At 46.3% G+C, this 16,428-nt stretch overlaps 1 protein-coding gene across 1 annotated transcript; it reads right to left on the reverse strand.

The window, feature by feature from the left end:
- Positions 1–1,599: 1,599 nt before the first annotated feature.
- On the reverse strand, positions 1,600–13,619 carry LOC140215824 (chitotriosidase-1-like). Its single transcript, XM_072286126.1, has 4 exons — positions 13,341–13,619; positions 11,017–11,355; positions 5,370–5,567; positions 1,600–1,773 (listed from the first exon to the last, which is right to left on the reverse strand). The coding sequence occupies exons 1-4, from the start codon at positions 13,617–13,619 to the stop codon at positions 1,600–1,602; spliced, it is 990 nt and encodes a 329-aa protein (XP_072142227.1).
- Between the last annotated feature and the right edge of the window lie 2,809 nt (positions 13,620–16,428).

The following is a 16,428-nucleotide window of genomic DNA, read 5'->3' on the forward strand; positions in this document are numbered from 1 at the left end:
TACCTATGTACGTGAATGCGACAAGAAACACAAGCTGCCTCGAGCAAAGCGTGCAATGTACATACGAAGGAATTTTGGGTATTGACCCTTCGCAATGATAGCACTTCGCTGCTGCTTCAAAGGAGTGTTTTGGTGTAGACCAGAACGCTATAACGCAGCACTGAGTGCCGTCTAAATGTCATAAGTGCGTGTGTTAATAGAAGGAAGTACCCTCTCGACTTTGCTATTTGAAACTTGTTGCAGCTCGGCCAATCTTTTCAAAAACTTTTTTATGTTGCCCATTGAGTTACTCTGTTTACTGCGGTCATGTTTAACACATTGCCGAAGCGGCAATGTTCTAAATTTCTTGACATGCAAGTAATTCACAGTACTACATGTCGTAAGTGCTGTTTGGTATTGGACGGTAGCCTTTGCTGATAATACGTTAGAAATCAGCACTGGCTGGAATCTGTTGGTACGAACATTTCTCGTAGAACACGTACAGACTCGTATTTCTCGTATAACACGCATAAACTGTCATACGGTCCTACACAAACGTGGAGGCATATTGGTCTATCGTATCGTATTTGGGAAACCTGTCTCAAACTTCATCAAAAAACAATAAGTCTTGCATTCTCTCTTAGCATGCGGGGGGTCGGGAACACCAGGGAGAAATTCCATCGTCTAAACGCTTCCTTGAATTTGCCATCACAATATGGAGAATAAAAGAATACTTCGCCCATGACCACCGATGGTGAACCAACGAACGCTCTTGCCAAAAATGCGCAAATGGGAACAGGGTGTCTTAAACACCGCGCTAGTGTGGAACATTCCGCACTACTTTGTAATTTGTGTGGGATCTGGTGCGATCCCCGAAACTCTTAACAGCGGTGGAACCTGCGCACGCATTGCGGAGGCCACAGCGTGCAATATTACGGCGGAAGGCGGCGACGGTGTGCGCACCGCAAGGACGCAGTTGTTCTTAAAACGATGCTGTCACTTCGAACGAGTTCAGTGCCGGAGGAATCACCGAAGTCCGATTTATTTTTTGTATTTTCTTTCTTATTTCTATAAATGCTGATTCCGCCTGGATTTTCAGTCGCTAGAGGTGCCTTTTCGATGGAATATGGGCCTTCTGCTCTTGTTCTGATGCAGCGAATCTGAACCACCACCGTCGGCCAGGCTTCATCTTCACCACAAACTCCCCTACTCCCCCATTTCAGCCCTGATTTGTCACGCACCATGCAACGAAGCCAATGTGCTACCTTTAAGTCAAAGAGGCGTTTATTATTGGCGCAGAAAAAAAGAACTAGGTCGTCCGCGCTATCTCGCACCTACGTTATGACACAAAATTTTCGTTCAGGGAGAGCAAATTCGAGCCATCAATTCGAGATGGCTCATTTAACCTAGGGAAACAACTCCCTTTGCTTCGGTAATGAAACTCTCAGATCCGCGCACGCCTGTTGAGCCGCGCCGTCGGCGAGGCGTGTCTCGTGCAGGGAGAGAGAGAGAGAGAAACATTTATTTCATTCGGGCCCCCTGTCCGGGGCTACTCGTGCAGGGAGTGAGGCCGCTTCCTGGTCAATCAATCCCTGCACGGCGCCCGTCGTCACCGACAAGTCAGCCGGGCCCCGTGGCCACGGCACGTATGAGCGGTGACATGACGCCAGTGCAGTTTCCAGCGAAGTCGTCCAGGTCGATGTCGAACACGGCCACGGGCGCCATGCCCATTTGGTCCGCGTACGTGCGGTTCATGCGCTGCTGCAGCGCGTACACGTCGGCGAACGTCGCCACCTGGACGAATGTTACTATGCTGTACGCACAGCAGAGAGAGTGGTGCAGGCGAAGTAAAGAAGAGGCGGACGGCGGCACCACAGCCCTGGCGCACTCGTTTAACCTGTCGCAATGTCTAACCGGTCCAGCTACAATAGCACTAAACACTACATTCAGTTGTCCTCGGCAAAAAAAGAAAAAAAAGGGGGGGGGGGTGGAGAAAATAAAAGGCCAGAAATAATTTCGTAAACATTATGCGGCTGCAGATATTGTCACGGTGCATTGACGTTAGACTGTAAATGCCAAATGCGCTATATAAGATAAAACTCCTTAGCAATCTCGCAGCAATACACAAAGCACAACTAAGGGTCAAATGCGTCGGCCATTCATACGTGACTTATCGTACACTGCTGCGTAATCGCTGGTGTTGGCGTACCTTCCAGAGTGTACAGAAGTAAGTACGCAATCTGTTTAGGCAAGACTCTTTCGCTATTGAATCGGCTGTGCGGCGCTGTGTTAGACAGTGCTACCTTCAGGATCGGCCCACCTTCTCCAATCCTTTCCTCGTGGTAACTAAAGCTACGCAGAAGCTGTGCGACATTGCACCGCCTTCAGAAACGCCTCGGGTAGCACAGGTTTTTAACGTTTCATCATCCTCATCCTCCTCCTCCTCATCATCATCATCAGCCTGGCTACGCCCACTGCAGGGCAAAGGCCTCTCCCATACTTCTCCAACTACCCCGGTCATGTGCTATTATTTGCCATGTTGTTCCTGCAAACTTCTTAATCTCATTCGACCAACTAACTTTTTGCCGCCCCCTGCTACGCTTCCGTTCTCTTGGAATCCAGTACGTAGCCCTTAATGACCACTGGCTATCTTCCCTCCTCATTACAAGCCCTGCTCAGGCCCATTTCTTTTGCTTGATTTTAACTAAGATGTCATTAACTCGTGTTTGTTCCCTCAGCCTATCCGCTCTTTTCTTATCCCTTAACGTTACACCCATCATTGTTTTTACCATAGCTCGTTGCGTCGTCATCAATTTAACTAGAAAGCTTTTCGTAAGCCTCCAGGTTTCTGCCCCGTAGATAAGTACTGGTAAGACACAGCTGTTATACACTTTTCTCTTGAGGAATAATGGCAACCTCCTGTTTATGATCAGATAATGCCTGCCACACGCTCCCCAGCCGTTCTTATTCTTTTGATTATTTCAGTCTCATGAACCGGATCCGCGGTCACTACCTGCCCTAAGTAGATGTATTCCCTTACCACTTCCAGTGACTCGCTACCTATCGTAAACTGCTGTTCTCTTCCGAGACTGTTAAACATTACTTTAGTTTTCTGCAGATTAATTTTTAGACCCACCCTTCTGCTTTGCTTCTCCAGGTCACTGAGCGTGCCTTGCAATTGGTCCCCTGAGTTACTACGCAAGGCAATGTCATCAGCGAATCTCAAGTTACTAATGTATTCTCCGTTAACTCTTATCCCCAATTCTTCCCAATCCAGGTCTTTGAATACCTCCTGTAAACATGCTGTGAATAGCATTGGAGAGATCGTTTCTCCCTGCCTGGCGCCCTTCTTTATTGCGGTTTGGTTGCTTTCATTATGGAGGACTACGGTGGCTGTGGAGCCGCTATAGATTTATTTCAGTATTTTTACATACTGATCGTCTACACTCTGATTACGTAATACCTCCATTACTACTGATGTTTCGACTGAATCAAACGCTTTCTCGTAATCAATGAAAGCTATATATAAGGGTTGGTTATATACCGAACATTTCTCACCTGATTGATAGCGTGAATATGGTCTATTGTTGAGTAGCATTTACGAAATCCTACCTGGTCCTTTGATTGACAGAAGTCTAAAATGTTCCTGATTCTATTTGCGATTACCTTAGTAAATACTTTGTAGACAACTGACAGCAAGCTGATCGGTCTATGATTTTTCAAGTCCTTGGTGTCCTCTTTCTTTCTTAGGTTACGTCGGCGTTCTTCGAAGATTCCGGTAAGCTCGAGGTCATGAGGCATTGCGTATACAGGGTGGCCACTTCTTCTAGAACAATCTGCCCACCATCCTTCAACAAATGTGCTATTACCTGATCTTCCCCAGCTTCCTTCTCCTTTTGCATAGCTCCCAGGGCTTTCGTTACTTCTTCCGCCTTTACTTGCGGGATGTCAAATTCCTCTAGGCTGTTCCCTTTTCCATTATCTTCGTGGGTTCCACTGGTACTGTATAAATCTCTATAGAACTCCTCAGCCAATTGAACTGCTTTATCCATATTAGTAATGATATTACCGGCTATGTCTCTTAACGCATACATCTGATTCCTGCCTATTCTTGGTTTCTTCTTCACTGCTTTTAGGCTTCCTCCGTTCCTGAGAGCATGCTCACTTCTATCCATATTATACTTCCTTATGTCAGCTATCTTACGCTTGTTGATTGACGTGAAAATTTCTGCCAGTTCTATCCTAGCTGTAGGGTTAGAGGCTTTCATACATTGGCGTTTCTTAATCAGATCTTTAGTATCCTGCGATATCTTACCGGTATCCTCTACCGGTAAGTACCGGCACCTGTACGTTTCATCGGTGGAGTACCAATGACATGTTCCTTTCAAAATAGACCATACGACATAAGCACATATACGATTGTGTAACACGCAGTCGTTGATGACGCCGCAATCCGCGCTTCTCTCGCGTGCGCTCATCCGGTACCTACGTAGAGCACAAGCATCATTTTTTAACCACGTCATCGAACAGCCAGAGCAGAAATCATGCCGTCCCCATCACACGATCGTCGTCGCCGTCGTCAGATACGCGCTCCCGTCAGACACGCAGCTGTTCACCTTACACAAACACGTTGGTTCACCTATTAACACTTTGCGTAACACCAAGCGATGCTGGCCAGCTGGCTTCGTGCAAAATACTATGCATAACATCGATTGCCACAGTGCCCACATTGCCCACATGATTCCCACATCGATTCCCAACAACCAGCCCACGGCTTTGCAGCAAGGGACTTGTGGTTGGTAGCGCTGTCACCCTTGTAGACATCTGTGCCGTGTATTGACATACCTTCAGCCATCACTGGCAGTAGATTACCAGCAAAGTGAGATCGACGAAGTAGTTTTCACTCTAAGGACCGCATTCGATGTACAGTGTTGAGCGATTGAAACGCGATAATCGGCTCGCATGGCGACCCGCGCTAGTGCATTGGTATATCCGATGTAAGCCAGCACCTTTGAGAACAATTGTGAGTACATTTAGCTCCCGAGCAATCATTCAGCGCTCATCCGTGGCGCAAACAGCGCAGGCCACTATGCAGGCCGATTATCGACTTTGAATCGCTCAGCGCTGTATGTACACTCTACCGGTACATGTACGTATGTATGTATGTATGTATGTATGTATGTATGTATGTATGTATGTATGTATGTATGTATGTATGTATGTATGTATGTATGTATGTATGTATGTATGTATGTATGTAGTATGTCTGTATGTACATTGTATGTATGTGCGTACAGGTGTGTGTGCGTGCGTGTGTGTGTGTGTGTGTGTGTGCGTGCGTGTGCGTGTGCGTGCGAGCGCGCGCGCGCGCGAGCATCGCTATCGCTTACGCCCACAGTTTCATTGTCAATCCGGCGGGCAACCATGAGGCACTGCGGATGCGAGGCTGTCCTGAGAACAGGCATGTCTGGGCATACGGAGGCGTAGCTCGTCCGGCCGGGCTGACGCGTGGTGTTGTCCCATTGGATCATGCCCAGCACAGGAGCTCCCAGCTGGGCGGCCGGTGCCATGAAAGTCTCAGGACCCACCTGCGACGATCATCCAATTACACAGGTGGAGACATTTTTAGAGCGCAGATTTTAAGCACCCGTTCCTGCGTTGAGCGTAGGCGTGCGTCGGCGGCCTTATACTTTGTAACCGAGCGAAAGAGCACAGGCAAAAGATGAAAACGAACAAGGAACGCAGCGGTAGATGAAAGAAGAGCGCGCGAGAGAGAACGCGGAGGAGGAAGTTACGGGAAAGCATGAGGCAGAAAGTGGAGGGGTAGCGGAGGGGAATTAATGACCTGGGCAAGCACTGAGTGGCCGGTGGTCATGACATCCGCCGCCGCGTAGGCGATCTGATCTGCGCTTCCGATGGGGAGAGGGGGAGGGCAGGGTGGCATGAGGTGGAAAGGGCTATACGCTCGTGGGCGCAGCGTCAGCTGCTGAGGTCAGTCTGCGGTTCCAGCGTGTGTGACGTGTATCACTGCTCCTGCAAGAGGCGATGGCGAGGGCTACGAGTAAGGCTCGATGTGACGGTCCCTGGTGGCACGATTTCCTCACGACGAAGGGCCGCTCTCGTCGTCGGTGGAACGAAAGCGTGAGAAGGGTAGTGCGGTGCAAGACGGGCTTTGCGGTGACGATGTCTACGATATGGCGCCAGAGTAGCGCGCATCGTCTATCTTGAAACAGCATGCGCTACTCACATAGTTCTCCTCCTAATGTAAACCTACATAATCATAATACAAAATATTGACACGCGAAATAAAAACATGTATAGAACTGCGCTCAAATTTCGCAATAGGGAGCATCGTAATCGCGTATGTGCGTGCGTGCGTGCGTGCGTGCGTGTGTGTGTGTGTGTGCGTGTGCGTGTGCGTGTGTGTGTGTGTGTGTGTGTGTGTGTGTGTGTGTGTGTGTGTGTGTGTGGGTGGGTGGGTGGTTGGGTGTGTGTGTGTGTGTGTGTGCGTGTGTCACTTCTAATATGGAAATATGGCATACTGACTGAACAATTCCAATGCAACTTAAGAGTCCGGACGCATCAAAAGTTGCACGCGTATACCAAGTTTTCCTCGTTTGCCAGAAAGCTTCCATGCGTTCACTATCATTATGCCATTCGCCCGAGCCGTTCCTAAAGAAGTGGTCTACTGTACACGAATTGCTTTGTGTATGGAGACCCAGATTACCGTATTCCACAGTGTGACACCGAATCGCGTTTATTAGGTTCACTCAAGCCTCTCGAAATGTTTTGAGGGTGTGGCGCCGTTGCCCGCAGTTTAAGCCCAGGCTAAATGAGTAGATTTTACAGCGAAGCTGTATACCTCTAGCGTCCAAGGAAATTTTGTGTCTGTAAGCAAAAAACACCGCATACGTAGTCCGATCCAGGACACAGTGCAATGCCGGGCCGACCCGCGGCGTTGGTGCAGTTCGCCATAAAGGGGCCCACATACACAGCGTTGTTGGCTATCCTTCTTCACAGAGTGGAAGGGCACGGAGTTTTTTTTTTTTCTTTCATACATAACTCTCTTCGCGGAAGAGTGGGCGCGAATGAAGTAATCAGGATGAACTGCGCCAGAGCCATCGTTGCCTTCTCTTCTAAGGAGAAGAAGCGGTACTTTCTGAATACATTACATTTCTTTTTAGGTAATTCAAGTGACAATGACGAGCAACGTATAAGAATTCAACTGTTTAGCGGCTTGCCACGTACCACGCATGTAAACCGCAAATGCACACCCCCTTAGGGGAAAGCGAAGGTGGCTTAAGCATTCGCTCTCGTATGAACTTACAAATAACAGCATTGCAGCTATTGCAACTAGCCTGCGATGTTCACAACATTTTTACTCGGTAGAAAAACAGGAAGGAGAGACAGCTTTCCATGTGGTGCCAGTCAGGCACTTACCCAGGATTTTTTTTCGAGGCGGTGGGGGGGCAACCCTAAGTAACTTCTCTGTGCAAATAAGAGCAGGGGTACCTTTACTAGTGTAAATGTGAATAATGCCCACCGTTCACCATAAAAATGTGTAATTCCGCAAAATAGAAATATAAGAAGGCGTATATCTCACAGGTGAGAGGTATACGCCTGTGAGATAGACCTCTCCTTTGCTTGAGAAACAAGGAACCACATCAAATGGACTCGCGCAGGAAAGAAGCGAGGGAAGAACACTGCCAAGAACAAGTGAACAAGCAACAGTGTAAAGTAACGATTTCGAGTAGCGTTTTTTTTATTAGCTCTGGAAGAACTACAGAGAAATATATATTTACGGAACAATCAGTTTTCTTGGATCCCTCGTTTACTGCCTACCAAGTGTCAAAACCAACTCGTATTGCTATTTGGGTAGTTGCGTATGTGTGGCTGCCAGTCCCGTACAGCCGCGGAGAGCACAGGACGCCGCGGTTCTAGACGTACTCCGCCCACCACGGTATGTCATAATAACATCCACATAAGCATAGCAGAGAAGTGGCTAAGTCAGGCGGCTAGATTGATAACGGTAGAAGCGTCATTCAAAACTCACGGAATCCTTCTCCATTTACGGCGGCGTTTTCTATACTTCCTTTTTAAATAAAAAGGTGTTGAACCATAAATTGTTTAACAAACAACGGTTAAATTTGTTGATTTTCGTTTTTGCATCCTCTTTGGCTGTTGCCCGGGCTTTCTCCTTAGTAGATCCCTTAATTTCTCAACTACTTGCGACTCTTGTTTCCAGTTGCAAATTTTGCATGAAATTGCTGTACAATTAGGGAAAACCAGACGAGGTAACGTGTAACATTCATATTGCTTATGGGTTTAACGGTTATTGCAGGAGTGGTCATGGACACTGTTTCGCATGATTTTATTTTCCACCTTATCTAGCCTATATATCACGGGTATATGGTTCCGAAGATATGCCAGCGTCGCGGCGAGCCGTCACTCGAGGAAATAATCAAGCAAAAGGAAATATGAAACGCAAATGGCATTAGACAGTTTTAAAATAGCGTTTGTCGTCTTACGTACGTTAAACGCAATCACCATTGAGGAGCGCGCGTCCTTTCAAGACTTGTAGTTTGCCGTATGGGAACGCAAACGTAAGGAAGACGTTATAAAACAGGGCGCCGTCTGGTGCCTCGTGCCAAACTTATCCAAGCCAAGACAATCAATCACCAACCATCCTGTTGCTATCCCGACGCGCCTCGTTGCGTACGGGCGCCGGAATCGGTGGACGATCTAAGGAATCGGACGCGCTATGCGCTCCTAAGCGAAAACTTATTTCAATAGTTACTGGGGACAAATGCGAGTCAGAATTCTCGGCATGGCTGCCATCACGAGAATTCACGCTGAAGTGGGAGCCATGGGTGCCGTCATGTTCGACAACGCTATTTCTTAGCGTACGTAAACATTCGAACGTTAAGCTCGCCAAATAACCTACGTTACCATAGCGCACGTAAACTGCAGAAACCTAGTAACGTTCAGAGCACGCTCAGTGATGACAACGCTATTTCTTTACGTATGCAACGCGTTTACGTACAATGCTAAACTAAAGCTGTCTGCATCCGGCCGCAATTCGTTCCACAAACATACGGACCAGCTGACTACGAACTGAATCCTTTTCCTTGGGACTGGATCAGTCTAACAAAGAAGGTTGAACTAAAGAAGCAACAGCGATGCGCGTGACTGTTGAAATAGATGGTTACAACTGAACGCATCTCGAGTTGATCGCGCGGGCACCGAATCGATGAGAAAACTGGCCTTTACACCCCATAAGATGCCGATAACTACCGTCATCCAAGAGAAGTGAAAGATGCAGCAAAATGTTGAGCGCCGAATCATTGTGAAGTCTCAAGAATGATTTGGCGACGCTTTAGGAATGTGTGTGAGGTGTGGTGGCGCGAGTAAGGCGGGGGGGGGGGGGGGGGTTCGTACCCCCCCCCCTTTGGGTACGTGCCTGGTGTCAGCACAAATTCGTATATGCAGGGTATATATCATGCACGAAGATTTAAATATATCAAATGTCACGTAGCTGGACAGAACAAAGGTAATGTTGTTTGCCGCCGCTTGGAAGTGCCCTACTTTTTTCATTCCGCCTAATTAGATAATTAGTCTGAATTAATCAGTCCACTTCTCAAATATCAAAACTAGAAGTGTCCATGAAAATTTCTAGAGCAACATGAAAAACTCTCGATACACCTTTTTGTTGCATAATACGTTCTGCATAGTAGTGTTTTTCGAGCGTGAAAGGAGCCCGCAAATACAGGGAAATTCCCGCATGATTGGCTGTTAGATGCACTTTGCGTGTACTAATTATGTAATTAAGCAGAATGCCAGAAATAATGTGAATATCTCCAAGCGACGGCAAACAACATTACCTTGGTTGTGTCCAGCTACGTGGCATTTGCATATTTTTTAAATCTTGGAGTATGAAAGTTGGGATATCCTGTATAGTTTTTCGTTTCGTATACGTGTACTCCGTTCCCTAATTGTGTTTTGTTGCCCTATTGATGCTCAATATGTAGCAATTGATTAATGTTTTTTTTTTTCATCTAATCTTTTATCCCTTGGCTTGTGTTGTATAGTTGTCTTACATTTCTACCTTTTTTGTTTTTGTTTCACTGTGCAGGAAAACTACGTCTTCAGTTTTGTTCCTGGGCACATTTATTTGATTGATTGATTGATTGATTGATTGATTGATTGATTGATTGATTGATTGATTGATTGATTGATTGATTGATTGATTGATTGATTGATTGATTGATTGATTGATTGATTGATTGATTGATTGATTGATTGATTGATTGTATTTGCCTTCCTGTACGTCAAACAGACAGACTAAAATTGTCCAAGGGACACTTAACCGCAGCGTCTCGTAGAAAGCTTGCGTTCAAGAAAGTACTATAAAAATACGTTATGGCGTCCTTATTGCAGAGCTGTCTAATTTTTCGCCTCTCAGGCGCAAGTGCCAACAATAATGTATTTAGCACAAAAAACACCATCACAGAGAAGGGAGGACATAAAGACTGGACGAGCGGTCATTTTCAACAATTCATTTTTTTTGCAGACAGTAAGCACATGGGAGGTATTCTTTTTTGTGTAACTAATGCGGACCGCGCATGTTCTCGCAACTCGCATAAAGCTAACGACACAAACAAACACTTTCCAGAGAACGAATTTCTCAATCAAACTAACCTACTGATGTGTCAGGTGTGTCAAAATGCGCCAAATTCATTGTTGTACGACACGCTCTAATTAGACCAACAGCAAGAAACTGCGAACTTTCTTATTGGGTGACAATGTGTGCTGTCGAAGCCCCGAACGACTAGGTGGTGTGATGAGATTAGGAAGTTTGCAGCCGTAGGATGAAGTCGGCTGAGAGGAAGACCAGGTGTTACTGGAAATTGTCGGGAGGGGCATGCTTTGTTTCGTAGACCACCTACTCGCATCGATTGCAACAGTGGCGGCGTATGATCTGACAGGGACAGCCGTTTAGCCCTTTCAGAAGTATAGAACAACTTGGGCGCCACTCACCGAAATGCTGTATCCCAGATTCGCCTTGTCGGTCATGTTGAACGTACTGAGCGCTGCGTTGAAAACGTCTGCCGCTGCGCTCTGGTCGCCGCTGCACCTGACAACATTGCGCAGTGATGGGGGCGCCGTGTGCGTGTGCGTCTTGATGATGACGTAATCGACTGCGCTGACCATTTTGTCGAGGCTGTAGGCACTGAGCCGCGACTTCACTGGCGGGACGCTAACAATGAGGCGCAGACCAGTGTCGTTAAGCTTTGTTAGCAGCCGAAAGAAAAGGTCCTGGGTGTAGAAGGGACGGCTGCATGGGTCTCCGGGATAGTTCCAGTCCACATTTATTCCCTGTGGGAAGTAACAGGGGTAATGAATCAATCAATCAATACATCAATCAATCAATCGATCAATCGATCAACTGTTTATTTCACGAGCCTAGGAAGAATGTCCAGGTCTGAATAGCACCGTATGGGTACATTTACAAAAACTAGAACAAGTTAAAGAGAGCTACGAGAGGACATAAGTAAAAACGAGCGAAATGACGCAGGCACAAGAAGGCAGAGAACATTTTGGCAAAAGAAAAAGGAAAAAAACAAACAAGTTCAAATGAGAACACAAATATTAATTATGAACTATTCAACAAAATGCAAGGTAAATGTAGATTACAAAAAAGACATAAAAACCAGGGCAAATAGAAACTAATATATAAACAGCGACGAAAAAATATTGAGATAAACAAAATAAATATTCGGCAATCTTTGTACTTTATGAACAATCGTGTGTTCGCTGTGATAAGCAGGAATGTGAAATGGTCTATACTCCGAGGGATCTCACACGTAACTCGAAGCACGGTGCAACTCCAGAGTAGTTCGTAGTAACTGAGGACACCAAGAAGAAGAAAAATCGCCACTTACTGCTTACTACTTTACTACTACTACTACTACTACTACTACTACTACTACTACTAGCAGTGTAGCAGCAGCAGCAGCAGCAGTAGAAGTATTAGTAGTAGTAGTAGTAGTAGTTAGAAGCAGTAGAAGTAGTATTAGCAGTAGTAGTTGTAGGAGGTTGAGGAGTTAGTTAATAAAGAACGATAGTAACATTAGTAATCATACCGATACACTCAAGGAGTAGCATGATACAAGAGCAATTAAATAAACTGATGAATACACAATCACCGCGCACGCGTAATACATTTAAATGTACAAGTATAAAAGGCCTACTAAGAGCACATTGTTCACCAGGAAGAATACGAAAGTACTGATGGCACTAAATATGATTGCAACCGAAGACCACCTATATAGGAAAACAAACTTTATGCACGCACTGGTTATTACAGACGATTTGTCGCTAAGCAAAGAGCGTTAATGTTATTACGCGACAATAAAATAGGCGGAAACTACGAATGCCCCAAACACTGGTCAAGCTGGAAGCCAACCCACGTAAACTCGCAAGCGTGTCGTCGCCTTCATCCAGTGGCAGCCCTTCTTTTTGGAGTGTCACGTACAGCTTTCGTGCCGCTTCCTCCATCTTGCTGAATTTCGAGGAATTAGTTTTGCCATAAAGCGGTTATCGCACGACACAAGACGCGCCTGGTTGTACCGGAACCTTCTCGACTCCTGCCGCCGATTCTAGCTGCAGTCGTACATGCTGTCGCCGAAGCTTGTGTGATCAGGGCTCACGCGCGACACGAATAACGTTGTCACCACATTCTGGAACGCACCCGACAGCCAGCGATGGCGCCGAAATCTCCGCCGAGTCAGCCAAGCACAGCCGACGCGCGTGACCCGCAGATCAGATTTGTACGTCCGACGAGTGTGGCTCCCTCTTTCGTTGCGCTTGAGCGTTACTCACTTTTTTCAGAACGCAAGTTCCCCCAATGAAGAGCTAGTCTTCCGAGCCACGCCTATCGCAGTGTCTCGTTCTTCACTGTCACGAGAACGCGATGTCCGATCACGCAACATCCATCAATTATGTGTCGATAAGCGCGATAGTGGCAACAAAGAGCGGGGCCACAGCTCGCACCGTGCACGCTTCCCGCCGCTCGCGTCGGCTGCGCAGTCAGCGCGGAGACCCGGCACAAGAATTGCGGTGACCTCGTTCATAAGCGCAGCCGTCGTCGAAACAATAACCAGAGTACAGCTACCAGCCCACTATCTTACATATCAGTAATTCTTGTTTTGTTGTTCTTTACTTTTCATTTTTCCTATGATTCCGTTTAAACTCCCGGTATACGATGTCAATGAAAAGCTTACCTCCCATAATTCGCTGTCGCTAACATGATCAGTCGCAATTGTCGCGAAGTTATGCAGAAGTAAATCGTTTGCGGCGACCAACGAAAGGTTGGCGCTGTCCTCGCGATCTCCCCCGACGGTGAAGTACACGGTGATGTTATTCGTGCGATGCTTGAGTTGGCCATGGTCCTTCAAGGTCCGCAGGTCGTTCGCGTAGACCCCGACGCTCAGGTTCTTCCACGTGATCTCGCCGGAGGTCCCGTGCACCGCGTAGCTGTACACGACGATCGAAGAGCAGTAGTCTAGCGGCAGATGGGAGACCGGGTACAGCTCGTCGAAGCGTCGATATCTGCGAGTGCCCGAGCGGCCATCAGGCATTCTGCGCAGCTCCACGAGCAGCACTCGTGATATCGCGATCATTTATTTATTTATTTATTTATTTATTTATTTATTTATTTATTTATTTATTTATTTGTGCTATTAGGAATTACAGAAGCTAGAGCTAAATAACAAAAAGCAGAATCCAAAGTAAGACGGTATGCATCAGGTATGATATACAATAACATAATAGGACAATAAATGTTATAGCAGTACTACATATAAAAAGAAGTGATCTACTTGCGATAAGCTGCACAAAAAGCACAAGACAGTCATGCCTCCCAAATATATTAGTTTAAAAAAATTAGAAACGGATGTATCAACGGCGGGTGTGGCTGACTGTGGGAGGTGATTCCACGCTATCATCATCATCATCATCATCATCATCATCATCATCATCATCATCATCAGCCTTGTTAGGCCCACTGCAGGGCAAATGCCTCTTCCCTATTTCTCCAATTGCACCGGTCATGTACTAATTGTGGCCACGTTGTCCCTGAAAACTTAATCTCATCCGCCAACCTAACTTTCTACCGCCCCCTGCTACGCTCCCCTTCCCTTGGAATCCAGTCCGTAACCCTTAATGACCATCGGTTATCTTCCCTCCTCAGTACGTGTCCTGCACATACCCATTTCTTTTTCTTCATTTCAACTAAGATATCATTAAGGCGCGTTTGTTCCCTCGCCCAATCTGCTCTTTTCCTATCACTTAACGTTACACCTATCATTCTTCTTTTCATAGCTCGTTGCATCGTCCTCAATTTCAGTAGAACCCTTTTCGTAAGCCTGCAGGTTTCTCCCTCGTACGTGAGTACTGGTAAGACACAGCTGTTATACACTTTTCTCTTGAGGGATAATGGCAACCAGCTGTTCATGATCTGAGAATGCTTGCCAAACGCACCCCAGCCCATTCTTATTCGTCTGATTATTTCAGTTTCATGATCCGGATCCGCGGTCACTACCTGTCCTAAGTATATTCCCTTACTACTTCCAGTGCCTCGTTACCTATCGTGAACTGCTGTTCCCTTCTGAGACCGTTAAACATTACTTTGGTTTTCTGCAGGTTAATTTTTAGACCCACCCTCCTGCTTTGCCTCTCCAGGTCAGAGAGCATGCATTGCAGTTGGTCCCCTGAGTTACTACGCAAGGCAATATCATCAGCGAATCGCAAGTTGCTAAGGTATTCTCCATCAACTTTTATCCCCAATTCTTCCCACTCCAGGTCTCTGAATACCTCCTGTAAACACGCTGTGAATAGCATTGGAGAGATCGTATCTCCCTGCCTGACGCCTTTCTTTATTGGGATTTTGTTGCTTTCCTTATGGAGGACTACGGTAGCTGTGGAGCCGCTATAGATATCTTTCAGTATTTTTACATACGGTTCGTCTACACCCTGATTCCGTAATGCCTCCATGACTGCATAGGTTTCGACAGAATCAAACGCTTTCTCGTAATCAATGAAAACTATATATAAAGGTTGGTTATATTCCGCACATTTCTCTATCACCTGATATAGTGTGAATATGATCTATGGTTGAGAGGTCTTTACGGAATCCTGCCTGGTCCTTTGGTTGACAGAAGTCTAAGGTGTTCCTGATTCTATTTGCGATTACCTTAGTAAATGCTTTGTAGGCAAGGGACAGTAAGCTGATCGGTCTACAATTTTTTAAGTCTTTGGCGTCCCCTTTCTTATGGATTTGGATTATGTTAGCGTTCTTCCAAGATTCCGGCACGCTCGAGGTTATCAGGCATCGTGAATATAGGGTGGCCAGTCTTTCTAGAACAATGTTCCCACCATCCTTCAACAAATCTGCTGTTACCTCATCCTCACCAGCTGACTTGCCCCTTTGCATAGCTGCCAAGGCGTTGTTTACTTCTTCCGGCGTTACTTGTGGGATTTAGAATCCCTCTAGACTATTCTCTCTTCCATTATCGTCGTGGGTGCCACTGGTACTGAATAAATCTCTATAGAACTCCTCAGCCACTTGAACTATCTCATCCATATTAGTAACGATATTGCCGGCTTTGTCTCTTAACGCATACATCTGATTCTTGCCTATTCCTAGTTTCTTCACTGCTTTTAGGCTTCCTCCGTTCCTGAGAACATGTCCAATTCTATCCATATTATAGTTTCATATGTCAGCTATCTTACGCTTGTTGATTAACTTAGAAAGTTCTGCCAGTTCTATTCTAGCTGAAGGGTTAGAGGCTTTCATACATTGGCGTTTCTTGATCAGATCTTTCGTCTCCTGCGATAGCTTACTGGTATCCTGTCTAACGGAGTTACCACCGACTTCTATTGCGCACTCCTTAATGATGCCCATAAGATTGTCGTTCATATCTTCAACACTAAGGTACTCTTCCTGGGATAAGGCCGAATACATGTTCTGCAGCTTGATCTGGAATTCCTCTATTTTTCCTCTTACCACTAACTCATTGATCGGCTTCTTATCCACCAGTTTGTTGCGTTCCCTCATCAAGTCTAGTCTAATTCGAGTTCTAATTCGATTCCACGCTATAGTATAGATGTTTTCGGGTAGAAAGCACGTAAACACGTTGCCGTATTCGGCGTCAACGTGAGCTCCTCTCCGATCTTGTGAAACGCCAGCCGGATTCTTTCGCAACGGCATAGACCGCCGCAACGCACGTTGTGTAGCTGGAGGAATACGTGACCGCGGCTCGAACAGTGAAATTCGGCGATTATAGTGCACAGTTTAAAAGACATTGATGGGCTAGTGGGTGGGCCATGGCATCTCACACGTGCACGCACACAGAGAAAGGACATGCACACAAGGAACGCAACGTTGTG

Source organism: Dermacentor andersoni, chromosome 2, assembly GCF_023375885.2.
Source record: "Dermacentor andersoni chromosome 2, qqDerAnde1_hic_scaffold, whole genome shotgun sequence".
NCBI lineage: Eukaryota > Metazoa > Arthropoda > Arachnida > Ixodida > Ixodidae > Dermacentor > Dermacentor andersoni.

Excerpts from the sequence above, each read along its gene's own strand:
- LOC140215824 (XM_072286126.1), bottom strand. The coding sequence starts at position 13,619 with ATGCCTGATGGCCGCTCGGGCACTCGCAGATATCGACGCTTCGACGAG. Across the intron at positions 11,356-13,340 it reads ACAGCGCCAACCTTTCGTTG|GGAATAAATGTGGACTGGAA; the intron begins GTCGCCGCAAAC and ends TACTTCCCACAG. Across the intron at positions 5,568-11,016 it reads ATCTGGGATACAGCATTTCG|GTGGGTCCTGAGACTTTCAT; the intron begins GTGAGTGGCGCC and ends TGATCGTCGCAG.